Genomic DNA, 26,501 nt, shown 5'->3' with positions numbered 1-26,501 from the left:
TGAAACCCGTTATCCGATAAACAATCCTTGCAAAGGACCTTGCGCTGATGGTGCTGTTGAACTTTGTTTTGTCGCGATCATAAGCTCCACGCTAGACGGAGCAATAAACCTCATCAGATAATAGGCAAAACGTTCTCGGAATGCATAATGTCCTGCGGGATACGACCCGACATGGTGGTGATGGCTGTCATTCGTGGTCAATTTCAGGGTTGCATTTTGATGTCTCACTGCCCTCGGCGCTGGGCAGAAAACACGATGAGGCGGTATTGTTTCGCACTCTGGCGGACAATTCGTTGCATTTGTCAAAGATCATGATCGGGGCGTGCGCAATGAAAGCACGTGTTTCCTGTCGGGCGTGCATGATGACGCGGAATCGACTCATTTCAGTTTGTGCAGTGAGATCTAGCTGCATTGTGTTAGTTGTCTCTCCACCCCAACAACTAAACATCATCGCTAGGCAGCGTAGCGAGCTGTCAAACGGAGTCGCCATCAAAGTAAGCAATGGAAACAAACAGCAAGATGGTAGAAATCGGACCCGGACAATGGCAAACACAAAAGCAAAAAATGACCGGGTATTATCATTAATCCTAAATAGAACGCACGGCAAAATGTGATACATCACTGTAATGAAAAATAGAAAAAGAAGAAAAAAAAACAACCCGCCCACAAACGGAAGATCATCGCAACAATAAACTTCCTCCCGTGGAGGAAGGCACCGATAGGGGAGTTTAAAAAACGTTCAAGAATTAATTTCCCACCCATGTGGTTGGGGCCCGGTTGCTGGCACGTGTTTCCCGTGAGGTAGATCGTTTTACCCGAATGTCGCGTTACCACCCACCTTGATTCCCTGCCGTGCGCCCGGAAGGGAAATAATAAAAATGCGATACTACATGACCGGTTCATTTGTCACGGGCGACCTTGATTTGGTCGGTCGAGGAGGGGGGGAGGGGGAGCAGGAGAGCACACGTTGCAGTGGAGTGTGGCCTGTTCACTCGGACCCACTCAAGTGATAATACAATTAAATTGATGTTTGAAAAGTAACCAACGCAGTTGTACTGGCTTTAATGTGCGAATGTGGGAGGTATATTTTGTATATAATATAATTAGCCGTTATAAATTCAAATTTAAATTTGATTAAATCAAGCCGCTCGTGCGTGTGGAAATAAGTAACACGGAGAACAATTTCTGCTACCTAGACAATCTGTTTTACACCTAGAATATGCTTTCGAGTATCAAGCACCAGGCGGGAATCAGATACGTCCGGCATCCAGAGCGACGTTCCATCTGACTTCCCATTATTCGGTGGATCAGTTTCCACCACCAACAGGGAGACAATCCCACCCTCTCCCTTCCGAACGATCCACTTCCGGTGCGGGATTGTCTCGACATTCGCGCTTCGAAAAGCCAGGACCGAGTACCTACGCCGTGGTGCAGTACCGGCCTGTGTCGTTTAGTGACGTGAACCATTGTCTAATCGAGTTACAGCTCGTCCTCACCACCCCCACATGTCGCTTCGACGAGTACCTACATTGCCTATAAATAAAACCTCCACGACATATGGCGGAGCGGGCCTACGACTGCCATGCAAACGGTCGTTCCTCGGTTTTCCACGTTATAAATCGCACGAATCGTGAACGATGGATCCACGTGCTTGCCGCAACGCTGGTGGGCAACAGTAGACATGCATCGGGAGATTACTATCCGATATGGCACTGCAAAAATGGACAAGCAGGCGACCTTCGTTGGGGAGGATTTTTCCCGGCGGAAAAACTCTTCAAACGGAAAGAAAATGCCACGTGCTAATCACGCGTCTGGGCGAGATGTCACGTGTAAGAAAGGGCGGTTTCATCGCCTACTAAGAAACCACCGATGCAGCTGTTTGAAAAGGCAGTTAAAAACGGGTCAAATTGCATAAAGCACTTTGCAGGCAGAGGCAAGCACTACCGACTTCATTTGGCAACAGAATTTTGTATCTATTATCTTAACGAGCCGATTTCTGCCGCCCATTATTTCATCGATTAGCGGTGGGAATCAAGCGGTGAACTCCATTATTTTCGCGGGAAGCCGAAAAAAAGGAGAGGATACTAAAACATGGAAAGCGACGAAACCTTTGCTCGTCCCGCCATCTTGACCAATCTTGACCGTCTAATGATGTTATGTGATCGTTCCAAAGCGGTAACTGCTTCTCGGCTCTCTCGCTGGGGTATGAAGTAATCGAAATGGAAACTTTGGGTGCTTTCGAGATGCGGAAAAAAGAGCATCGAAAGGAAAGTAAAGCAAATTTCAAAGATTCATACCTATGGGCCTTTGAAATTTAAACATTTCAAAGGAATACCGAACCAAGGCACCGGAAAATGAGCTCTTCATCTAAGCAGGTGTGCCGATGCAGGTCGAAAGAAAAATATCTTAGAATATTAAAATCGTAATAGATCCCTTTCGCGGTGTAATTTGTCCCGTTAGCGATCCATTCGTCTTTCCTGATGAATTCGGCTATGGTTTAATGTGGCGCAATGAACGGAGAGATCGCTTCTCTCTCTTTGCACAGTTTTTCTGGAACTGACGGTGTGGTGAATCGGTTTCAGCGTCACTACATTACTGGACGGGTAATTTAATTAGAGTCGATCTTTCTCACACGCAACGACTTCACGACCTTCCTTCTGCCGGAAGCCGTGTTGTAAATGGTACCACGGATCACAATTAGCCGTCCACGGTGTGATAAATGCACACCGGTGGGATGGAGTGGCCAATGATCCCGCTACGAAGATCGAATGCTACCATTTTCTGGCACCTTCTCTTGTGCGGTTCGTCATAATGCGAGGGAGCCAAGGAATAACTGAAACGATAATCGGTCTATGATTATAGGAGACCAGCTGCAGGTACTGTCGTTGGTTCGGTGCAGTTTGAGTTAGTTTACAATGACGAATGTTACTAACCGTCACATGAAATAGGGTAAAAAAAAATTGACCGATAACACACTCCGAGGCCGTTGGTGCCATCAACCGTAACATCGCAATTGACACGATGCTATTAGCACTTATTAAATAGAGCCTCGCATTTTGATTTGGTGAATTAGCACCAAAAGGCGAACTTTTTTCTACTTTACAAATATCAAGCATGGGGCGGTAAATGATTTCATTTGAAATGTGTGCCTTTTCGTACATATGTTATACTGTTATACGAGATTGAAATGTTTCAAAACATGAGTGAAATATTTCATTTGAAATTACGATCCGCTTAGTACATTATTACGTGAGCACTACTTAGTAGCTGGTGTCAAACTTAACACCCTGCTAAATTGTATGTGCTAGGAAACGACTGTATGAGCTATAAATAAGTATACATAGTACAAACACGTGATGCAGATTCTACTCTAAATTTCTTGGCTCCGTTATCGCCAACAGTTCGATAATTGAATTCGAAAAACTGTTGTAGAACCGCGATCGTTTGCCTTTCCGATATGCAATAAGTAGTGCTCATAAGGTTATGTCATTCTGAACCAAAAAATAATTAAACCCATAAACACGTCAGAAGTGCTTTATCTGCGATTTGTAAACCGGTTTTATTGCTCGTTATTCCCTCATTCTTATCAAACACGCTAAATGCCACATTGAGGTTTATTGTCTCGGGTTTTCAGCTAGATGAACATGACCAACTATTCTCTACTTAGCATGCCAATGTTGGCGGTTTTTTTTATTGTCTTTCGTATGTGCCCTTCTACGGACATTGCAGGATATTTAGTGCTCCTCATTCTATTTCGGTTACATGAACAGAGAACCGATGCTTGTTAAGTTGCTTCCCCATAATAAAGGCGGCCGGACAGAGGTTGCAACGAAACGGTTTCTCTTTTGTGTGGATCCGCCGATGTATTCTCAAATCGCCAGCGATTTTGAACCGTTTTGTACAAAATTCACAACCATATGGTCGTACGCCACCCGCGTGTGTCAGGAGATGGTTACGCAGGTGAGTACGCTGTTTGAAGCGCTTCCCGCAGTGTGTACACTCGAAAGCGCGATGTTCTACGCACTGCACCGTATTCTGGTGTCGCCGGAAAACGTCCTCACACTGGAACGGTTGCTTACATTTGAAACAAACGATAGCACCCTGTGTTTTCATCATAGTTTCGGTGTGATGCCGCTCACGATGAAGTTCCAGCTGCCGTGCGTACATGAAAGATTCCGCGCAGAACACGCAGCGGTACTTGCGTTCGTGCGTATGAACTCGTGCGACGTGCTTTTGCCGGTTGCCCGATGATGCGAAGCTTTTTCCACAGCCAAACGAACAGAGGTAGGGTTTTTGTTGCAGATGTATTTTTCGATGAAGATGCAACTGGCTCGAGCTCGCGCACTGTTTTTGACACACGTCGCAAACATACCTCGCACGTGGATGGGGTGTTTCTTCCGAAATGTGACTATTTCTGTGCCATTCGAGGGACGCCTCGTCGTGGAATGTCGTCAGACAAACTTCGCACGCGTGTTTCTGGGGATGATGGGTGGCTAAATGTGTTTCAAGCTCCTTAACTGAGGTTAAACATTCGCGACATAAACGGCATCGACTTTTGGATCTAGATGTCGGCTCTTTGACGGATTCCTCATCCCCATGATGAAGCAACTGATGACGGGTGAGATGCGTTTTGCATATGAATCTGAGATTACAAGTGTTACACGTTAATGCTGCCGGCTTAGCTGATGATGCCTCCTTCTGAAGCCTACGTTTCCCTATCACATTAGATAATGATGATCGAATGGGAGTAAATGATGCTGCTGATTGTTTCTCAACCTCAACTTCCGCAAACAGGAACGGATCACTCGGCTCAAAAAGGAGAAAGTCCACTGCGTAAGGTAATTCCTCAAGCGTTGGCGGTAAATACTCGGCAGGCTCAAAGGTGACGTCCTTAGCGATAACACTGTTATCGTTGGCCGTGATCAGTGGCAGCATACAAACATCGTCGTCTGCATCCGCGAACCAGTCACAACACAATTCACGGGCGTACATGGTGTACCGTGCGCCAACGGCTAACGTTCGATGGAAACTGGTCTACCGACTATGCAAGCAATAATTCGAAGCCAAACAGACCAGCCTGAGTGTTTGCCTACACGTTGTTGAGAAGCTGCCTCACGCCTGCGGTGTGAAATAAACGTGACTCACATGATCGGCGAGTTACTTTGATTCTCGTCTATTCCGGTACCCTTGCGGTTATGTATATTTTGTTTTCATTCTCCACACACAAACTTCATCCAGCCCTATTATGTGACAGACGCGCTCCATTGGAAACCCATTTTGGGTGCAATGGTTCTGCGAGAGAAAAAAAAAACTTGCGTGTGTTAAACATTTCATGTTCTTTGCACCTGCGCTATGGAATGTATTGTTTACAAACAATTTCACTTTGACATTTGTTAACGCCAATCGGCTCGTTCCTTGTTCCATCAAATACTGTCTGTACTACATCGGTCACATGGATGACAAAGAGAAAAGATTATTTTACTTTTCTTTACAATAATGCAAAATATGCAGTTATACAGCCAAAACATAATTTTCCAAGACTCAAAATATCAAAGTTAATAGCCATTATGCTGCTGGTGTAGGATCTATGCCTCAGTTTGTATATTTTATCAGAAATCCTAACGAACAGTTTGCTCGAATTTCACCAGAATACATCCCAGTGTATCGCTAGCCAAGTTTGATCCAAAGCTATCACATATTTAGTATGTTATACACTATAAAGTATTAGAGGCAGTACATAATCCAATCTATGAGGATTTGAATGAAATATGTAACAAAATACACAATTTGTTCTAAAATGCATGCCTTAAAGACAGCTATAGGAAGATGAGTTAAATATATTACATAAAAATGCTGTTTTCTGACAATTATTCATTGAATTTTGATTAAAAAAGCTCCTTTATTTTCATGCCATTTATTTTTTTTATGTTAACATACATCAAGAGTAATGAAACAGTGTAAAAAAAAACTAATGCTCTGAAGCACTAACTGAAGCACATTCAGCCTAACCCTGTTCTGTTTCATATTCGGCGTGGCAGTGTGTATCCATGCAGCAGATTGTTTATGTTGATATCTCTCTTCTTCTTCTGCCGTACGTATTTCACCAACACACTTCGCGCGGGTCAGTCGGTTTGTTTGAGACGGTGTCCTTCTTGTGTGTTTCCGATGCAGATCGCGGGAAATCGGAAAATCGGCCGTTGTTGAGATTTGTTTAGGTGCGTGAACTTTGCAACATTCGAGTGTTCTGCAGGAGAGAGTCCTGTGCCATTTGAGGAACGCAAAAAAGGAGCGTTTGGAGTGGTCACACCTCCATCGGATTCTACACCGACGAAATGGCGGGCAGGTACGACAACGTACAGCTACAAAACGTTTGCCGACTCTGCCTAACGGATGCGTCCGAAGCCGGAGATATGCTGCCCATCTTTCCGGTGCGTGGGGGCAATCCTAACAGTCCGTCCTCCATAGTCAATCGGATTCTTCAGTGTACGTCTTTAAAGGTAAGACCATTTCTTTATCCTGACCTCATGCCTTTGGTGTGCTTCTCTTGGTGTATACTTTGTATTTTTGGCGTAATTTTTGTGTTAGAAGCACACTACCCTCTGGTCTTGTGTCATATAGTATCGCGTCCATGTTTTTCTCCATGCCAAATGATATGCGATAGTGATCTCAGTAGACTAACGAACCATCAAGAGAGTCTTGTGTTGGTTGCACGTCAATCAAGAGCGATAGACAAGAAGAGCGAAGAAGCTAAGATATTTCTGCTGGCCGAGATATATACGATGGTGCTGTTCAGGTTAGAAACCCCTTCGTAACGTTAGTGTATACAAGCATTTGCACCACTCCATTGTATCGCATGCTTAGAAACTATCGAAAGAAGTGGCACTTCAAAATCCATGCTCTTGCTCTCACTCTCTCGCTCTCTCTTTTGTGTTACTACATCATCGAGGCCGTCTCGAAACCTGTGCAGAGTATGGTAGGGGTCTCGAACGCTATTACCTGAGAGACGTGGGCAGGTAGCACTTAGCTCTACCCTAGCCTGAGGTATAGATGGGGCCGAGTGCGTCCAAATGTGCTTAGCCAGGATGGGTACAATCGATGACGTGAGCACGCTGTATTCTCGAGACCCATCAAGAATAGGCCAATGCGCTCTGGCAGTCGTGAAGGGGAAGCATTGTTCATGTATCACTCTATCCATTTTGGCATTCGCTTCTACGGCACTGGGGTTGGCCGACAATGATCAACCATACTGTTCCAATTCTCGTGAATATCCGTCTTAGTAGGCTATAGACACGATTCTGGTGTATTCGTATCACAGCACATAGCTCAAAAATCCGCGGCAAACGCCTTTATTATCTCGAAATTTTGTAGGAAATTGGTTTTTTATGATTTTTATCCTTAATCCTTTATTTTTTTACGTCACTCTATCCGTTTTGGTATTCGCGTTTACGCCATTAAGTCTTAGCCAGCATTTGAGTGCTTCTTTGACAAAGATCACCATTTTGTCGCAATTCTCATGAATATCCGACTAAGTAGGCTATAGAATAAATGTCTGACATGTCCGTGTTGAATCACAAGCTGCTCATTAGCAGGAAATTCCAGTGTTATCTAGAAATTTTGTTGGAAAAAGAAATTGTTCTGATTATCCTTTATTTTATCCTTCATCCTTTTTATCGATTTTATCCTTAATGCTTTATTTGTTCCTTGTGTCTCAACAGGATTTAAAATCCTTCGATCGTGATACCAATGCACCAATAATTAATTTCATAATCTTTCATATCAGTGTCTGGTAACTTCGGATTTGTTCTAAAATGCATTGGCAAAACAGAGATTTAACTCATATAATTCAAACTGATGTGATATTAAAGATTTCGCTATTAATGAATGGCTTTTTCTTCTTAAATGGCTCAACTACCGTTGTACGGTCATAGCCTACCTTGTTAAGGCTTTCTATGACTTGCATTTATTCACGTAATCGGATGGCCAGTTCTGCGTACAGAGGAGGCTCAGTCGAATGAGTACTATGTCGATAGAACATCAGGTTTTTTTAATGATCTTTGGTGTTTAAAAGATTTTGTTCGTTAAATTGCACCAAAGTTTTGAATACGAATAATTATATTATTCGATGGTTCTTAAGTATAAATAAAGCTATCAATATCTAACAAAATGACTCTCTTGTCTATCCACTAAACTATCTTGTATATTTTGTTGTTTCGTCTACATAGTCTACAGGGTATTATGATGTAGAATCGAATATATTTTACCAGCATATTTTATTATACGCTGCATCCTCTTATTTCAAGTTGTGTCAAGATGCTCTTTGCTTTTAACTATGACCTTTTTTTAAATGAACCTGTTTACTTTTTAAATGTTTATTGTTGATTTCTCCAAGTTCGAGAAATTGACCTTTACCGGTTCGTTAATGAGCTTTAGAGATATATCCTTGTTTTACTCTCTTATACTCTACTTATACTGTACAAAGTGGTATGTCCAGATTCTACCTATAATGAATCCAGGCTCTTTATAGTCACAATGAAAAGTATTGTGTACATTTTAATACAACATCGGCATAATTTGTGTTACACACTGTACATGGTGAAATTAAAAGCGCACCTGAAAAAGCTTGGCGGTGTGCTAAAAGTCTGAGAAAGTATTACTACGGTGAAGATTCTCTATGATTTTCAAAAAAAAAAAATGTTCGATTTATAATTGTTTTAAAAAAATACACATTTAAATTATTTGAAACAAAGGGTTCAACGTATTTTTCGAGATATGATCCGTTGCACTTTGTTTTGTCGACGAAATGTATCGTTTGAATACAATTCCAAGTATTAGCAGGACACATTCACCACGTAAGGACCGTAGCTTACAGCGAAGCGGGAGAAACAGTTCCAATCGGAGCAAACGTCAAGCTCAATTCCGTTGCCAAATGCCTCGACGCCAAGGACAACCGTAAGGAGTTTCTGGTGAAGCCAAGCCAACACCGTACGAGCGCACGAACCAGCAGGCCCACTCTCGGCGTCGTATATTCGAAGTAGTCCCACATTCGCAGTCGCTCTCGTTCGCCCTCGTACAACATACCACACGTGAAGAAGCACCAGATGCGCGGCCCCGTACGCTGTCCTTGCGAGTCCAGTATTTCTGCTCGCAAAGCTCGATGGAAGCATAAGAACCCGGGGGTACACACAGTGCTGCAGGTAGAATCTCGAACCGTTCCGTTGCATTGGCCATGTGGTGCGAGCGAAGAAACATGATCACACGAAAGCATAAGCACACCAGCGGAGCATTATGTTGTGTCCCAGTGGCGTGAATGGGACGGATGGCGATGGTGAGATACACATGAGCTTGCTTGGGTCTGCAGTGTGCCAAAGGATCCTTGCGACGGCCCACACACACACACACACACACACACACACACACCCTCGGCTAGTGAAGGAGAACAAAGAAGATGATGGTTTCTTTCCGCTCGTTCCGAGACACGATGGTCTGGCCGTGGCATTCTCTCGCTTTCGCTCGCATGCTCTGAAACGTCCATCGCAACTGCTGGACCGGTTCCTCGACATAAGCGCTCTCGAAAAACGCGACCCAAGCTCCGGTGGCTCTGGTACGTTTGCGTTCGCTTGCTTGCAAGATCCGTGCTTGCGTTGCTTTTAACCACCGCATCCGCTCGATGCTACCCAGAAACTGCCAATGCCATCCGTCGTGATGCTTGCTTGCTAGCCTGCCCTGCTGCCAGCCTGTTAAGCTGCGGGTTGAGCGAACTGTGCCCGCCCCGATTGTCGATCTGCTGTACCATCCGGTTGTCCGGTGAGTGGGATGGTGGTACAACTGCACCAGATGCCGGGCGCCAAACCACCTGGCCATCTCTTGAAGTGGCAGTGCAGCTTGCGCTGGGTCGAATTGCCCGTCGGGGCTTCGAAAACACGGCCGTCCGGCGAACGTGTTTTTCTGCGTCTCCATGTTCGGGTGGGTGGGTGGTTGGGAGGGTTTTCGGTCAGTTTTCCTTTCGTAGCGAGAGAAACACCATTCACGCGCGTCCGGATGGTAGGATGCCAGTGCAATGCTATGCGAAACTTGCAAGCACCGATATCCGTGGTTGGGATCTTGCGAGAGGAAAAATGATGCTCGCTCGGGAAAGACACATTCCCAACAGGGAGGGAGGGAGGGGAAGGGGGTTAGGGTTGTTCGGGGAGGGATTGTCAGACATCACGAAATCAAATGCATGGAACATCTCATGTGCCCCCTCCGCCGCCATTGCCGACGGTTGCTCTTCCTCTTCCGTGCAGAGCAGCATGACAGGAAAACGTACGTTTGGAAGATATCATCATGTGTGCCATGAGCTGCCATGACGTCCGGACGGCCTCCGCAAAGCCTGCTTATCGTCGCTTGCGTTCCAAGTGCGACCTCAATCCAGCTAGCAGCAGCAGCAGCAATCCCTACCCTCTGAACACCGAGCAGTTTACAGCAGCAGCTGTGGTTGGGTCTGGTCTCTCGCTATTCAACGTGCTCGCAACGACGCGCTTTGGGATTGCCTTGGGAAAAGGGAGCGAATGCGCTACACACACAGCAGCAGCTCTTGGGACATTGCCAACTCTTGGGACGACGACGGGCGTTGAGGAGGACGATGATGGGATGACGAGCCGAACCGTACAAAAAAGGTCTGCTAGATGTGTACGAGCGAGCTTGCCTGAGCAGAGAGCGCGGTGTTGCGTGTTGCCCCCCGGATGTACACGTCAGCAGTAAAACCCTCTTTGCGATGCTTCTATACACCAGCGCGTGCCTTTTGTGTTAGGGGTTGGTGCTCGTAGCGGCAACGTCGCATTTTCGTGTTCAACTCACCCTCCCCGAGAAGGAATAGGTGGTATTTCGAGCGTGTGTATGTGCGCCTGCTCAACATCGACGTCGGTGGGTTGCCGGCTCGGTTTCCTCGCTGAAGAGAATGCTTCCACGTCCTTAACGCGGACCACCCCTGGGTGGATCGTACGCAGCCGGACTACCATCGGACTGGGTGTGAGCTGGGTATGAAACTTGAAACTCAGCTACGTGAACACTCTAGAGCCATGATGATGGCGTTTTTGGTACGGTAGAAGAACAAGGCCCGTGGAACAGAGATGTGATGTACTTTATTTACCACGAACAAAGCAGAAACTCCCGCTGTGCTGTGCTGCTACACCAATACACACACGCCCGGTTGGCCTGGTAATCGAGAGCTATGTGATCTTGGATGCGGATGGTCGGTATCTTCGTCATAGCAACCATGGAGTCCCTTTCGTATTTCGCAGCAAGCCTTGCGGGGTGCCTTGGTGCAGAGGAGCAGAAGAATCGGTTCTCCAGAGAAGCCTAATGAAACTAATTTTGTCCACGCCTCTCGAAGATCCTAAACATTCACGTCCAGTGTGCTAAAGCGTCGGAAATCAGCCTGTCACAGCTTGCTCCCGCATAGTAGTGCCTGGTCATGGTGGTGAAGCAGCATTTCCACATAACCCAGAAACCCCCCTTCAAGTTGTACTCTTCACAGTGTCACACACACACACGCCTGCACAGACACGCTTTGTTCCTCTCCGAAACGTGCGCTGACATCGTCGCACTCCTTGATGCTGTGGATGACTTTGCGAGCGCTCTCGAAGCTGCTGCTGCTGCTGCTCTCCGGTGCCGTCCCAATTCGTGCTTCTCCGCATAGAATACCGAGACCTAGCGCGGTGGTACAAAAATAATCGATAACCTCAGGCCAGCGCGATGGCAGCAACCTTTGCCTTCTTCGCGAAAGCACTGGACACAACCGCATGAGAGGGAGGTGGTTTGGTGCAGCTCTCAATGCCTTACTGCAGTAGGGGTACGTCTGCGTCGACGTAGACTGGTGAGGTCGAAGTCACCCTTGTGTGAGGGGTGGCTGTGATGTAAGGGTGTGTCACTGACGCCCCTATATTGCCTTGTGATGCTCTGAGCTAGCCTGCCGTGAGGTGTTCAGGCAGTTGTCTCGTGGTTCTATTTTCGGAGCTGTGTGCTGGTTGAGGGGTTTTAGTTCCTCTAGGTGAGTGGCAGGCTCTTTTAGAGCGGTTCGTTGCACAACGATCGAGGCTATCGATTTTTGTCTGTCTGCTCAAGTGCTTATTGCGCAGTTGCAGCTGTTGGCGGTGCCTAGCTGTGGTAGACACATGGAAGTTGCTGAACAGAGCATTATATAAAAAATTATGATGTGTATATAAAGTTGATTAAGAACTGTAAAACTTCGCATGAAACTTTGCGATTCTAAAACTCGAAACGAATTGTTCGAAATGAAAATCAAAAAAAAAGATAACCTAACAAAACGAGTTAGTGAATCGTCAGGAATCTCACAAAATATGTTGTCCCGGTTGCTAGGTTGTACGCAAAATTTGTTCCATAGTGCGCCGAGCAGGTTCGACCAACAACCAGCCAACATAAAGAGTTGAATGGTTTTCGGACAATTTCAGTTCACCCTCACCTCCATCGGTCATCTAGAGAGGGAGCAGTTGAACAAAGTTTTTCTGGCGTTTTTTTTTTTGGTCGGCTCATCCTCTTCTCGAGCACTCATCTTCGTTCGTCTTCTCTCCCTTCCAGTTTCCGAGCTGTACGAATTGTACGTTGCCATGGCAAAAGTTTTCGTCGTTTCGAACGGTCCATCTAAGTAAGCCCCGGACGGGAGCTGATTCTTTCCTGCATTGATTGAATTTCTCACAACAAACGCCCATCGTCTAGAGAGGGTTTTTGTGGTTCCGAGAACGCCGAACAAGGGCACGTCTCCTCTGTCAGGCTGATGAGTGCGAGCGTAAAGGACATTTCGAGTGAACCCTCCACCAGCAAGCGTGGTGATGTATATGCACGGCCAGAAGGGTGCCAACGACGTGATTCGCGCGAGAAACATTGAACGAAGGGCGAATGGCTGGAAATATCCCGGCGCCAGCGAGCAGAAGGGTCGCGTGATGGCTCAGATTATTCTGCGATCTCGTCGGAATCTCCCCTCACCCTTCGCCCACGACGGTCCCGCCGTTTCGGGATCGAACGTCCATATCCACCCCCCGGGATACGCCTAAACGCGAACTGCAATTGCTACTCACCCTCAGAACAAACCACCCTTGCAATGCCAATGTGTGTGTGTGTGTGTATTGCTGCTCTTTCGGTTCGAGTTGAGAATGTTTGGATAGTTGTCCCCCTGGCCGTGCCAACACCCCCTGCCGGGTCGTGCGATACGAGGATAATACAAAAAAGAGCGAAAAACATGAACGACGAACACGAGCACAGAATCCTGCAATGGTCGCTGCCGCAGTAACATTAATGTGTCGGGAACCTTGTGAGGCAAATGGGGGATTTACGTTTTTCGATGCCAAAGGGAGAACCGTGACGAAGGAAGAGGCCGTCGTCGAAAGGACGACGTCTTACCCTAGCCTCGGAGGATCTGCTAAGCTCGCTCAAAACATCGAAATCCCTCCCATCTTCCCCACACAAAACCCACCCGATCCGAAGTAGAATCCCGAGAGTAATCGTGATGATGCTTCATGGCGAATGGGTTTTTTTTATATGCTTACTGTCGGTGCCGTGTCGGATAGAACTGAAACTGGCGAGAGAGAGAGAGAGAGTGAGAGAAAAATCATCGTTCTCGAGAACGAACGATGCTAGGCGGCGGAAATATGTTGAGTTTCAGGATAAACTGGGTGACTTTTGAGCAGGGTTTTATTGATACCTGCGATACAACAATAGCTTGTGCGCACGGGCGATTGTTCTTATAATGTTGGCCACGTTTGCCAGGAGAGAAGGGGTGAGCTTCGTTGCGATCGATGGCGTCGATGGCACCGATGGCTGTTCGAAAAAAGCGAAAAGTGAATGTCGTTGAGATCAGACGAACGGCATCTTCGCTCATGCATCTTGAACGGTGGCATCTTTGGAGTGTGTCCTTTTAATGAATGTATGCTTTCTAATACCTTTTGTATGGATATTTTCTTGTTTTGTTCCTTTTTAAGATTTTTGAGACAATATTCGCTAGTACGGAGTTTTAAAATGTAAAATACAAACCCACTAAAGGTTGCACGTTGGATTAACCAACGGATCAAATGGTAGCATTTTGATCAACCCCATCAGCACACCGGGTTCAGTGTGCTTAACGGAATGGAGAATTCATCTCCCCCCCCCCCCTTGAAAGAAGCAGCTCTTTGTGGATCCCCACCCTGTCATCATCAACGGCACCACGAGCTACAGCAGTGGCGTATTAACGTCAAGTCTTGTTCATGCTTTCTTGCACGACAATCAACCGCACACGTCTCGGTTCGCCAGCTGCCTGCCTGGCTGGTCGTTGGTTGGCCTTAGACTCACCCAACACCAAAACACCACCCCTGATGTTCGAGAGGATGATGATGCTGCAGTGTGCCTTCCTGCTCCCGTGCACACGACGACGATCCACGCTGGTGGTGACCTGACTGGCTGGCATCTAGTTGAGAAGTTTCCGCCGAGAAATTTGTAGAGCATGCGCAGAAGCAGCACACTTTGCCACGTCACTGCCGGTGCTAGCGACCACCACCATGCACGCGTCGAGGAAGGGAAGAGATTGAAGGATTTAGGGCCCCCAATTCTCACTCCCTTCCCAAGCCCGAAGCTAGAGAGATCCTTATCCGAGGCCCCTTATGCAAAAGCCCCCACACGTGTCAGGGGTCGGGTGGACGCAATGCTCTCAATCCCCGGGCATACTCTGGCAGGTCTCACTGGTCTCTTTCCGTTTCTAATAGCTACGCGTGATGGATGCTGCCAACCTGCACGGGGTGTTGTTGCAAAAATTGGATTCCCTGAAAGAGCCAGAGCTGACTGTTGCGTTATCGATTGAGGTAAACTCGGCCCGTTGGGGGAGATGTGACTCACGATGAGTTTCCGGGAAGACCGGTTCGATCCTTTCGAAATGTTGGGTTTTTTTGTTGCTTCTTTCGCTGATTTTAAACATTTTTATATTTGTACGCTTCGTGTCGATAAAAAAATAACCTGTCTTTATCGTACATGCATATGTGTCATTATGCTGACCGGGGGTTTTATGAACCACCTTTATGAATCGATTCGATTTCAACCCCAAAAAAATTGAATGGCGGGGAATTCTGTTGGGACTCCTATTCCTGGCACAACTTGTGCGACGTGATTGTGAAAGTGACCGAGTTCACAAGCGCCAGTTCCTCGTCGGAGGGGTACTAGAAGGATTAGAAAGTTGGGACAAAAATCGATACTACGCCGTGAAGGACCACTCGTGTGAGGGGTTGATCGATTGGTCGGTGGAGTTCCTAATGATGTCTAGTAGCACAAGGGTTTTGAGGCAGCTTTCAGTTGGAAGCTAACACACACTCCTCCTACATGTACGCGAAACTGGTTTTGTTCGGAGAACGGAAGGAAGGAGAAAGGAAATCTAGCCGAATGGTGGAGTGTCCGGAGTGGAACGTGATCCTTCTTAAATGCTACTATTAAAGTCACTCTTTTCTCAGCTATATCTCCAAAATCGCTAATTTCCTTGCTGTTCTGTTCCTTGTGTTTCGTTTTAGCTCGAACCAACGGAAGGAGTCCCAGCGACGATATGTGAGCTGTGCAGCGTCCGGCTGGAGGATTGGCACGCCTTTCGCGAGCAGTGTCTCGGTACGGATGAGTATCTCCGCGTCACGTTGAGACACGCATTTTTCCCGCACGAAACACAAGAACCGTCCCCACCAGCAGCAGCACCGGTTTCGAACGTCACCACACCATCCTACGATCAGCGATTGCACGCGCAGGATGACATCCTTCGATCGACTTCTGAACCGTCGATTAGAGGCAAGTTTTCGTCCAACTCTGCACCCTCATCACCACCGGTTCCAATGGCGGCGACACCGACGACGGGAATGTCACGGTTAAGCCTTGCCAAACGCCGTCAGAGCACGTTCGAGTGGCCAGTTGCAGATCGCACGGGTAACCTCACGGGGCAGAAGGTTATCGTCGAGGTGCTGGGAGAGTGTAAAACACCGGAACGGGATGGTAGACAGGAACAATCCTTTACCACCGGTGGGATGATACCGGTGTCGGACACGATCCAGCTGGAGCAAGCGAGCTGGTCGAAGGAGTACTGCGCGCGCGTAAACAGCCTCATGTTGCTGGTGAGCGGACCGAGACCGTTTAAATGCAAGCTCTGCCGGAGGTTGTTCAAAAACCGCACGAACCTGCGCCGCCACATCAAGACGTCTCACGGTGACGAGATTGTCGAGGGTGAAAGCCCACCACCGGAATGCTACGATTATGGGCACATCGATCGTATGGCGGGATCGGTGCTGCATCAGCAACACCCACAGCAGCAGCAGCAGCAACGGTCGGAGATGGTTAGTTACATGCCACCGAAAAAGAAGCGCAAAAGCACCGACCCACCGATTGTCGGTCCGTTCAAGTGTGAGGTGTGCCCGAGAAGCTTCAAGATGCCGGCTCACCTGGCGGTGCACCGTAAAACGCACCGGCAGATGGTGTTCGACCAACCGCAGCTGGTGAAGGCGATGGAACAGGAGCAGCAGCGCTTGGCATCGGAAAAGCAGCGTGCTTCCGTCGCGATCGCGCCGCATCAGCCGCAGATCGAAACGGTGCGTCCGGCATCCAACATCGACACCAGTGACGTTATTCAGCTGTCGGATGATGAAGAGGACGAACCGAAGCTGCGACTCGGCGTGGGTGGTAACAGCGAAGATCGCGACGATGGGTTCAACGAGGACGAGGGCAGCTTCCGGGAAGGTGACGTGATGCCACAGATCGAGCTACGACCGGATCCGTCCGCGCTCGCAATCGTTGAGATCGGTGCGGAAGATGACGAAGGCGCTCGAACGGTGGGGCACGATGAGGACGTCGTCGTGATAGCGGATGCGAAGGAAAGCCTGATGATGGGTGGCGGTGGTTCTTCACCGAAACCGGCTCCATCGGTGGTTGGGCGCGTGGGTTCACTTCCTCCTGGGCCACTCTCGTCGAAGCTAAGATACACCGCACAAACGGCTGAAAGCAACGGCAATAGCAAGCAACCTCCTGGTGCGGTTCGTGCAAAACATCCGGTTGTTGCTGTGAAACAAAAAGCTGCACCACTTCACCAGCCACAGACTCCGACAGTGCAGCAAACTGGCGGGTTGCCATTGAACGGATCACATCGGTGCCATTTCTGTCGCCAGACGTTCCCGCGGGAGGATCTGCTGCGTGAGCATCAGAAAACGCACCAGCGTGATACACCGTGCCCGTTCCGGTGTGGCTGGTGCCGGAAAGGGTTCCGCTATCAGCAGAACTACACGCTGCACTTGGAGAAGCAAACGTGCCGCACACTGAACGCGGATCCGGTGCGTGGTGTTGCGCAATCGCAGACGAGCTCGTTGATGGCGGAAAAGTGCATCTAGGTTGGATGGCGATCGTTGGGAAGCCGCTTTTCGTTTGCAACCCCTTGATCGTAGATCGTCCTTGCAGGAGGCGTGATCGAGATTATCCCTTCTCGATAGTGGGATACTTACGAGACGAATTGCACGTTAACGAAAGGTTGCCACGCTATTATTTAATTGCGACTGTGGAGACCCTTTTTACGGTGCAGTCCGTATATATATATATTAGGTCATTTTTAGTGCAAACGTACATGCATGTACAAACACTATCCTACTGCTTATTGTGTAATATTCCCTGTTTATTAGACGATAGAGAAATCGTCCACATGTGTTTTAGTTCAAAAGGATATAAATTAGAATTCGTGCGCTTCTTGATGGTCGATCACCCTCTGACTGATTGATCACCTGTAGATGCGTTTGTATAGTTACAACGTAAGAATCGTGTACAAAAACTTTACCAGTAAAATAGACGATTATCTGTATTAAATAAAAATCAATGTGTTTATTTTGGGAGCATTCGAAAACATGTAACCGCACTGGGTAATGGGATGGTATTAATTATCTTTACTTATTAACGGAAGGCAACAACAACCAAACCAAAACAACCTTTTTGTAAAAATATTTACCCTTATTTACAATCCCCGAAAGGGAGAGAAATAGAAAACCTAACCCATACAGACCGCATAAGGATACAAACGGTGTTGGATCTTACATTATCCTTGGCCCTAGAGCATTCATTTAAAGTGCAAATATCGCCATGAAACAAAGAAAAGCTCGAGAAAAACTGGGCCCTCAACCCTTTACCTTCCAAAACGCTTCCTTCAATGGCATTCGGTCGCATCCGTACTGTTATTTTCACCTTCGATTCGAAAAAGCGAATTTTCACCGTGATCGAGAAAGTTCAGATCGCGTGGCGCTGAATGGAAGATTTTCGAAGTCAAATTTTGCTATTCAAAAACCAGCTATAGTAACAGGAGAGCATGGTCTGAAGAGGTTGCTACCAGCCTGGTAGGCATGGTACAGCTAGTGGTCTCGCTCGCACGCAGCCGTCAGAATTGCATCCGTTAGCGCTCGCTCACTCGAGCGATACCAACACATACCGTCGCTCTGTTCTGCGCGTACTCGTCCGTTAGCCCTCTCTTTCGCTCTCGATCGCCTGCTGTTCTAAGCTCACAATGGGATCTTGGTGTTCATATGCCACGGGATTTTAATCAGGCGTAAATTATGTTTTAACACATGAAAGTTCAATTTCAAACAAAAAAAATGTAGAAAGCTTTGTCGGATAAATTTGTGTGATATAAATAAGTGCTCCCCAGTGTACGGAGGATGCTTATTTTACGAAAGCAGACGAAAAACAAGCGACGAATAAATATGGTAACCGTTTATCACTACAATGTCCCATAGTGCGACGTTACTCGCTATGGGCCAATCACGTCGTTCGCTTAGAATAACAAACGAAACCACCTTTTCTCATGTTCGCCATGTGATTGCCGTGTTGTTTCGCGGCCACGTGGTATGACCACCTTAGATGAAATAATCGTATCAGATGATTTTTCTAAAAAAACATCGATACGAATAAAACAAGCTTTTTCGGACGAAAGATTTTCCCACGACGCGTGTCGCAGGTGTGTTTCAACATAGAATATATTTTCTTCTCTTCATTTGCAGGTTCTGTTTTCACATTGCTTTAAGTAGTTTCACTCTTTCTCTTTCGATCGGTATTGTGACTGGACGTTCCCCACCGCTCTCTCTCTTTCACTTTCCCACCCCTATGCTATCTATATATGAATACATCTCGTACATGTACGGTTTAAGTTTATTGCAGGAAGGAATCTCTCATTTTCGGCTTAACGCATAAGTTCTCGCTACATACATATCCATACACACACACACACGCATAGCTATTTGATCGTTCTTTTTCGTCCCTAGCGGCTCGTGATGTGGAGTTGGTGGTGCCGTGTGAAGGAGGGCGCCGGGATGACGCCCATCCGTGCGTAGAAACAAAAACAAACTAAACACACACACATTCGCAACTAAAACAAACTGAACACAAATCGAAAACAAAACACGTGTGACAAAATAATAATAACTATAATAATAATGATAATAGTGATAATGAATGACGCAACGGGGGGGGTGTTGTGTGTGATGCTATTGAACGGACACGATCCTCGTTTGGGATGTTGCCCCAGAGGGGTGTGTGTCTAGGGTATGCCTCTAGGATTTGTCTTGGGTGTATCCTTGTGACGGGAAACGGATCATTTCCCGCGATCGCTAGCGTGTGAAAGCATACGAGCAACGGTTTTCTCGTACGTAGAATTAGGATTTGAGGAAGTAACATAATGTAATGCGCGTTTCGCTTAAGTTCTGTGGCCAGTAATAATATTAATAATAATAATAATAATAGTAGCTGTAGCAGTAATCATAATATTAATAATTATAATAATAATGATGATAACAGTAATCCCTATGTACAACCGCGTGGTAATAACCACGGGGTCAGAAATGTGGACATCACAAAGCCCATCACAATGTGCTCGCTCTAGTTTCGCCTAGCTAGCAAGCTTCTAAGCCTTTGAAATTTGCTTCACCTCATCTACTGCTTCGTTTTGATTTTGATTTGCGTCTTGCCCGACCGACACGCTTCTCCCCGTTACTAGCTGCTAAGGTGCGCTTTTGCCCTTGTTCAGTTCATTCGATTACATCTAACGTTCTTAGCTACCGCCGGAATCAAGAGCGCCTGCAGATCATCGTTTCGTGCTGGTGGCGGGTTTGTTTTTTGGTTTTGCTCGCGTGATGTTATCGCATTCCGCTCCGTAACGCAACGAACGTACAATATTGATCAGCTGCGTACGGGTTGTTTGCTGCCAGTTCCAGTTGCTTGAGTTTTACCCACGGTAATGTTGGTGTAAATACTGCATTGCTTTAATTTTCAGTCGATTCGATTGGCCATCGATATCCCTCCGCCCTTCCCTCTTTCCCTAATGTTCCGATGTCCTACTGACAGCATATTGCCCTCCCAAGCCGCACGACACGGTCACAGCCTGCTGGCAATTTGATGCGCGACTCAGCTAGCATCCAACAGATGGCGCTAGTAACGATATCATTCGTTCGGTTGCCACACACACGTGTTCTCTAGTTTCCGTTGGAGCGTTTTTCCGCTCGTTCCCGTTCACACCGACAGCTGCGTGATGCTTTCAAGCGGAATTGAAGCTGTTGATGCGGAATCCGATGGATCGATGGGTTTACATCACAACACAGCATCGCCGGGACCGGGTGCTGTCGCTCACGACGTCACTGGTGTTGCCGCTAAACTTCGACAGCGTGCCGCCGGGTGTGCCCGATTCGCTCTCCACACCGATCGCTGCCACCGAGCTGTGCAGGGATCCGTTCCCCGTTCCCAGCATGCTGCCGTCACCGTAATGATGCTGTTGCTGGCGATGGTTAAGGTGGGGCGATGCGTGCGGATGATGCAGATGGTGATGGTGCTGCTGCAGTTCGTTGGATACGAGCGACAGCTCGAGAGGAGTTCCGGAGCCACCGCCACCATTGGGGGTGGTCGAGCCACCTCCGTTGCCGATGCTTCCGGTCAGACTGGGGGCTGTGCCACTGAGCAGGGAACCATTTTCCGGGCTCACACTGGAACGGTTCTGCGAGCGGTGCTTCTTCAGATCGGCCAGCGTTCCTGCGACAGAGGGATCTTCGGTTTTATTGTGTTTATCGTGAGATGGATCCGGTGTGGGGCAAGGTGTGAGTGTGTGCATGTTTGTTCAAAGTGTACAATAAAAAAAAACCAATAGACAAAAGGGATCGTGTTTTGTTTCGTATTCAAAGTAAAATCAAAGGTGTAGTGCACGGGTTTTTTTTCGATACGGAGTGGCACAGAAAATTACACAGAGGAAACATCGTACAGCACAGAAAAGAGAAGAAAAGAGGAGAGAAAGAGAAGAAGAAAAGTGATAGTTAAGATACGTGATTATCGATCTGACAGCTCCCAGAGTCCGATGGGTTTTGAATTTGTATGAGACGATGGATCCGTGCGACAGTAACGCATGTTCTCCCGCCTTGACGCTTATACGTTGGCAGGATGATCGTGGAAGAAGGAAGGAGCGGTTTGTTCGGGAACGAATGAGCATGAACAGATCCCAATTATAGCGCGGTTTCAACGATCCTTCCAGGAAGGAAGCCAATACTTTTACTAGTACCAACGGGCAAAAGCAAAAGTTAAACCCACCATCAGCTTCTTGTGAAAAATGCAACGAAATCAACGAACAAAATGCCAGAAATTTGTTTGTGCTCGCGTAATTAAATGGCATTCTTCAACAGACACGTTTCGTGTCGGTGTGCTCTTTGTCGTTGGTTCCGGAATGCGCTGTTTAAACCCTTTTTCCCGAGCCATTCGGTGGGTGTGAAAAGCGGGTGGAACAAAAGAGCAAAATCATGGCAAAGTTTTACCCGAAGGTTCGTGGGCGTATGTCAACTTTTTCCAACTCAATTTAACGGCCGATTGAAATGAAAGGAGAGCAAAAAAAAATTTGAATAATGATGAGACATACGAAGAAGAGAAACAGAACTGAGAGCAGAAGGTGATAAATTGTTTGGAGTTTGCATCCGTTCGAACGGAGACAAGTAAACGCCAAACCGAAATTAGGAAACCACATTGGGAAAGAAACATTACATAAAAAGGAATATATTATGCCTCCTAGAGGAGGCGTTTCGTAGAACGTAAGGAATCGAACCGAGCGCACGAGTGTCGGCTCGTTCCACCAAATTCCTTGAAGCAAAAGGACAATAAATAAATGGGATAACCATAAACAATGGTTTCATTTTGCTGTTGGGATCGTGTCACAAAAAAATAAATAACACAAAACCCTTAAACACCCCCTGTCTGCGGGAACCCGATGGAGACGCCCAGTCCTCGGTGCAGTGGAAAGCGGTTTGCAAAAACAAATCCTTTTCTAGATGTTGACCTGTTAACCACCGAGCGATATGGCACACGCAGTTGGCCGCACGATCGCGGTGAATGTGTTTCCTACATTGCCTTCAGGGACACTTTTGAAATGTATATTTCAACCGAAAAGCGACCCACGCTTTGTAGCCATTTCATTCCAGGAAGGGATTTTTTTTTCGTGTGCTACTGTTACTGGCATGATGCTAAAGGGCGAGCTCTGGGTTTTATGAAGAGCAATCCATGAAGGCGGCACATTTGCAAGCGTCGTGAAGAAGGATGAATCAAAGAAGCCGAGGTGCGACAGATGAGGGATATGTTTGTGTGAGAGAAAAAGAGAGCGAAACAGCGAGGAAAGATGGAAGGAAAGGAGATAAAAGCACTAGCAACACACACACACGAACACACAAACAAGCGTACACACACACGGGTGTTTAGAGAACAAGAGTGATCGAGGCGCCATTTTAGCCTTAGTTCGTTTCCGCTTTGAGAGGGCGCAAAGATGAAAGTGCCGGGGAATGGAAAGCGGGAACATACGTACCGACTAGGACCGTCACCTGGACGTTGATCTTGCCGTTCTCGCTGTTGGACGTGGAGTACACCTCGGCGGCGGTGGTGGTGGAGGTGGCCGTCGTCCCACCCGTAACGCCGCCCGGGCCCGAACTTGCGGTCGCGGCAGCCGCCGAAAGGGCGCCATTGGCTGGAATGTTAACCGATCCATGATGGTGCAGATGATGATGGCCACCGACACCCATGCCATTGCTATTGCTGACTAGACCAACACCGCCACCTCCCGCAAGCGGGCCGTTCGCGCCCTTCGACTCGATCAGGTACGTCTCGTCGTTATCCTTACCGTCCGGCGAGCGCCGATCGTACTGGTTGAGCGTTGGCGATCCACCGCCCAGTGGCGCCATCTGGTGATGCTCACCCGAACCGTTCTTCATGCGATGGAGTTGATGTTGCTGCTGCTGCTGCTGCAGCAGGTTGCTTTGGTTGTTGTTGATGTTGTTCATGTGGCGCACGTTGCTGCTGATGGTGCCAGCTCCACCACCACCTCCACCGCCACCATTCAGGATCGGACCACCACCGGTCGTACCGTTCGGGAGGCTGTTGTTGTTGACGCTGTTCAGGTGTGCCACCGAGGTCCCGTTGCTGCCGTTGTGATGGTGATGATGGTGATGAGGGAGGTTATTGTTATTGCTATTGCCGTTACTGATGATGGTCGTGCTCGTGGTCGTGCCGGTGTTGTTGCTGGTCGTGCTTGTGATGGTCGCGGAGGTGGAGGTGGTGGTGGAGGAGGAGGAGGAGGAAGCGGAGGAGGAGGTCGTGTTGGTGGCATGCTGGGAGGACGCGTTAGTGCGCACGGCGGTGGATGAAACCGAGGCGGACGATGACTGATTGTTATTGTCACCGTTTGCTGCGGTTGCGATCGTTGTTGCGGTGGCCGTTGCTGCTGCCACGCCATCTGGGGTTGTGTAGCCCTGTGGAAATGAGAAGCAGAGTAATGGTAAAGGTTAATAAATATGAGGTGTCGGTAAAATTTGCCAAAGGCACAGCATCCTTTGATTCCATCAACCGTGATCTATTATTCCTCTATGTTCCTTTATTTATCGTCAGCACAAGGATCGCTCCATCCGTAATTAATTACTACTGCTTCTTCAACTCTCCTTTGTATTTTCCCTAACAATGCCCCCTCCGGGCTATACCTACCCTGTACCGGAGCCCGATAATGCTATCGTCCAGCGTGGAGTCGCGTTTCTTGTCCCGCTCCAGATAAAACACGCGTCTCATTTTGGACTTAATTTTGAGGCCCTTCAAAAACACCGATCCCGAAAGCGAATGGAGCTCCTAAGGCTCTTGCCGTACCGTACTACTCTTTGTTTTGCGGAAGAAATTCGCACTACGACTCACTGTGTGTATTGTTCTTAAAGTTTGCTTGTTGTTTGTTCACGATTCACACCTAAAACCACGTTGTTTCTCTACAGGTTAAAAAGGAACGAACGTACACCACCGTGAGGCGTGATAAACTTTCTTCTTGCCGGTTCAATCTAATAACAAAGTGGCCCTCGGGGAATAAGCACACGCGCTGGTTCGAGGAACAATGCGAGATATACGTGGATGATGTTCGATTTTTTTTTCTCGTGTGTTTGTTGCATACTCCTTTTATCTCGCACATCCGAAAGAGCCTTATCGTATTGTTAAGGCACCCCCTCCTGCGGCATTGTGAAACTGAGCGCCTCTTGCGCGGGAAATTCTAACCACCGCCTCAGGACGCGTAAACCGAGAGGCACGATCACGAGGGTCAAAAGTTACTGACCATCGGGTGTGGCAAGTCGGGATGATTTTGTGCGAAACAATCACCACCAACCGCGGGGTTCGAGGGAAGAATGCGAAACCACCGAACGGAACGTGGTGTGGCTGCGAGAACGATGAATGAAGAAAAACAAAATTATGCTTGCGCAACAATCGCATTATTAAGTTATGCTCATTCACAATGCGGGAGGGTGTGGTGCTGACGGCAAAAAGTGCGCTCCCGAGACGCGCTCCATCATCCAAGGTTTCTGATTTTCTCTGAAAGGTTGTATTAACGGCCAGAACCCCCGGGTCGGCCCTGGGTGAGTAATTTCTCTGCTCAACATTTTAATGATGGCTTTGCGGAGTTTTTTTACAGAAGCGAGAGTTTTTCCAACGGCCGTGGGGTGGAAAACATGATCCATCGGGGAAAAAGAACATTTCCTCGTCGTGCGATCGTCCCGTGGCCCGTGCTCGGTCGAAAGGATAATGAAATTTTACAAACTTTTCTCCCAACCTGAACGAATAGATCCCGTAATATAGGTCTTGACTAGGGTCACCTTTGCATTCGCGTTCTATCCTGATTTGCATTTCCTCCTGGGCCTGTTGAAGGCCCCACGCTGGAAATCACAATTTGCCGGTGCTTCATTAGGCACCAGCAACGTTTTAAAAAAAGGAAGGAGTGGCTGATTGATCGGTCAAAAAATAGGCCACACAGGCACAGGTGCAAAAATTGCGTCCTTCACCGAGTCACATGGTCCGTTGGCTTTGCGCTATCCTTCCGCGTGCGTACGCATTCGAGGGTTATATTGTTAGGGGCGTAGTTTTACGATCGCTGGTCAATGCTCAATGTCAAAAAGAAGGCGCCAGCGATTGAGATTGTAGCTTTAAAGCTGATGCGCCGTGCATTCAAACGTCACCACGTCCTTCCGACCGGAGACGAGCGAACATTCTTTCGGCTGGATGCATGAACTCATATTTATACGAGCCTCCAAGCGCGGAAGGTATTGTGTTTTGTTTTATTCAATGTGCGCCTTTCCGACCACCAGCGGGCAATGGGTGGAAGGTTCACGGTTGAAAGCACTACTGCCCCCGTCCGGAAGTGAGTCGTAAGCTTTCCGTTGGCGACCTTCTTCAAGGAGGGGTTTCTGATGGGCGATCGAACGGCAAAAAAAAAAACGAAAGAGAAAAAGAAAAAGAAAGAAGGTGGTGCTGGGTGGTTGGAATTTTAATTTAAAAATTCGCCGCTTGTAACCCACCAGCGAAAAAAAGGGGGACACGACCCGGAAAGTGTAAAGATGGGAGCAGGGCAAAAAAGGCACGAAAAACTACTGGCCCCTTTTTCCGAGCCACGCGAAGGTCAGGGGTTTTTGAACAGGTTTGGGACGCAAAAGCGAGTGAGAATAAATTTAAATGTTTCCTTGTAAAAAAGGATACGATTTTATGCATCGAACAGCACATCAGGTCAGCTTTGGGTTGTCGAATTTGGTCGCTCGATAATCCCTTCTAGGGCGCGTTGTCTGTCTCGTCTGCGTGTGTGCATTTTTTGAAGTGTTTGTTGCCGTTTTTCACGCCTCAAACGACACTAGCTGGTTATCAAAGAGCCACCCATCAAACACATCAAAGACCGAACGCCCGATGTGAAGCGATTACAACGAATAGCCACCCCACAAGCCTTACGCCGAATGAAAAGACTGTAACGCGACCACCGCGACTCATCGACAGCTTATCTGCCGCGACGTGTGAAGGCGGAAAATATTTACAGAAAACCCCGCTCCCGAAAAGCAAAAAGAAAAAAAAAAGCTCGCCCATTAAAGAAACGCTAACCCAAAACATAACGCGCTTCGAAACGGAAAGTGAAACCTACGACGTGTGCGTGACTAGCCGGGGCTCGTTGCAGGTGGCGTTTG

At 47.6% G+C, this 26,501-nt stretch overlaps 3 protein-coding genes across 3 annotated transcripts in view; 1 reads left to right on the top strand and 2 right to left on the bottom strand.

The window, feature by feature from the left end:
- Positions 1 to 3,682: 3,682 nt before the first annotated feature.
- LOC128726204 (zinc finger protein 454-like) lies at positions 3,683 to 4,992 on the bottom strand. The gene has a single exon (XM_053820001.1). The coding sequence runs from the start codon at positions 4,990 to 4,992 to the stop codon at positions 3,745 to 3,747; it is 1,248 nt and encodes a 415-aa protein (XP_053675976.1). The 3' UTR covers positions 3,683 to 3,744.
- A 1,340-nt stretch (positions 4,993 to 6,332) lies between these two features.
- Positions 6,333 to 17,372, top strand: LOC128726193 (sal-like protein 2). Its single transcript, XM_053819990.1, has 3 exons — positions 6,333 to 6,497; positions 15,525 to 15,710; positions 15,750 to 17,372. The coding sequence occupies exons 1-3, from the start codon at positions 6,333 to 6,335 to the stop codon at positions 17,370 to 17,372; spliced, it is 1,974 nt and encodes a 657-aa protein (XP_053675965.1).
- Positions 17,373 to 20,596: 3,224 nt separating this feature from the next.
- Positions 20,597 to 26,501, bottom strand: part of LOC128731277 (protein phosphatase 1 regulatory subunit 12A-like) — a 28,161-nt gene continuing 22,256 nt past the window's right edge. Inside the window, exons 8-9 of the mRNA XM_053824385.1 lie at positions 22,841 to 23,780; positions 20,597 to 21,051 (exon numbers count right to left, since the gene is read on the bottom strand). Of these exons, the coding sequence (XP_053680360.1) occupies positions 20,597 to 21,051; positions 22,841 to 23,780 (1,395 nt within the window). The remainder of the gene's footprint in view (positions 21,052 to 22,840; positions 23,781 to 26,501) is intronic.

Source organism: Anopheles nili, chromosome 2 (genome assembly GCF_943737925.1).
Source record: "Anopheles nili chromosome 2, idAnoNiliSN_F5_01, whole genome shotgun sequence".
In the NCBI taxonomy this organism is placed as follows: Eukaryota; Metazoa; Arthropoda; class Insecta; order Diptera; family Culicidae; genus Anopheles; species Anopheles nili.
The sequence above is the reverse complement of the archived record's forward strand: the minus strand, read 5'-3'. Positions and strand labels throughout refer to the sequence as shown.

What these genes read in the sequence shown, in the direction of transcription:
- LOC128726204 (XM_053820001.1), bottom strand. Translation starts at nt 4,992, where the DNA reads ATGTACGCCCGTGAATTGTGTTGTGACTGGTTCGCGGATGCAGACGAC.
- LOC128726193 (XM_053819990.1), top strand. Translation starts at nt 6,333, where the DNA reads ATGGCGGGCAGGTACGACAACGTACAGCTACAAAACGTTTGCCGACTC. An exon ending in TTCAGTGTACGTCTTTAAAG is followed by an intron (nt 6,498 to 15,524) that starts GTAAGACCATTT and finishes GTTTCGTTTTAG; the next exon opens with CTCGAACCAACGGAAGGAGT. An exon ending in CAGCAGCACCGGTTTCGAAC is followed by an intron (nt 15,711 to 15,749) that starts GTCACCACACCA and finishes TTGCACGCGCAG; the next exon opens with GATGACATCCTTCGATCGAC.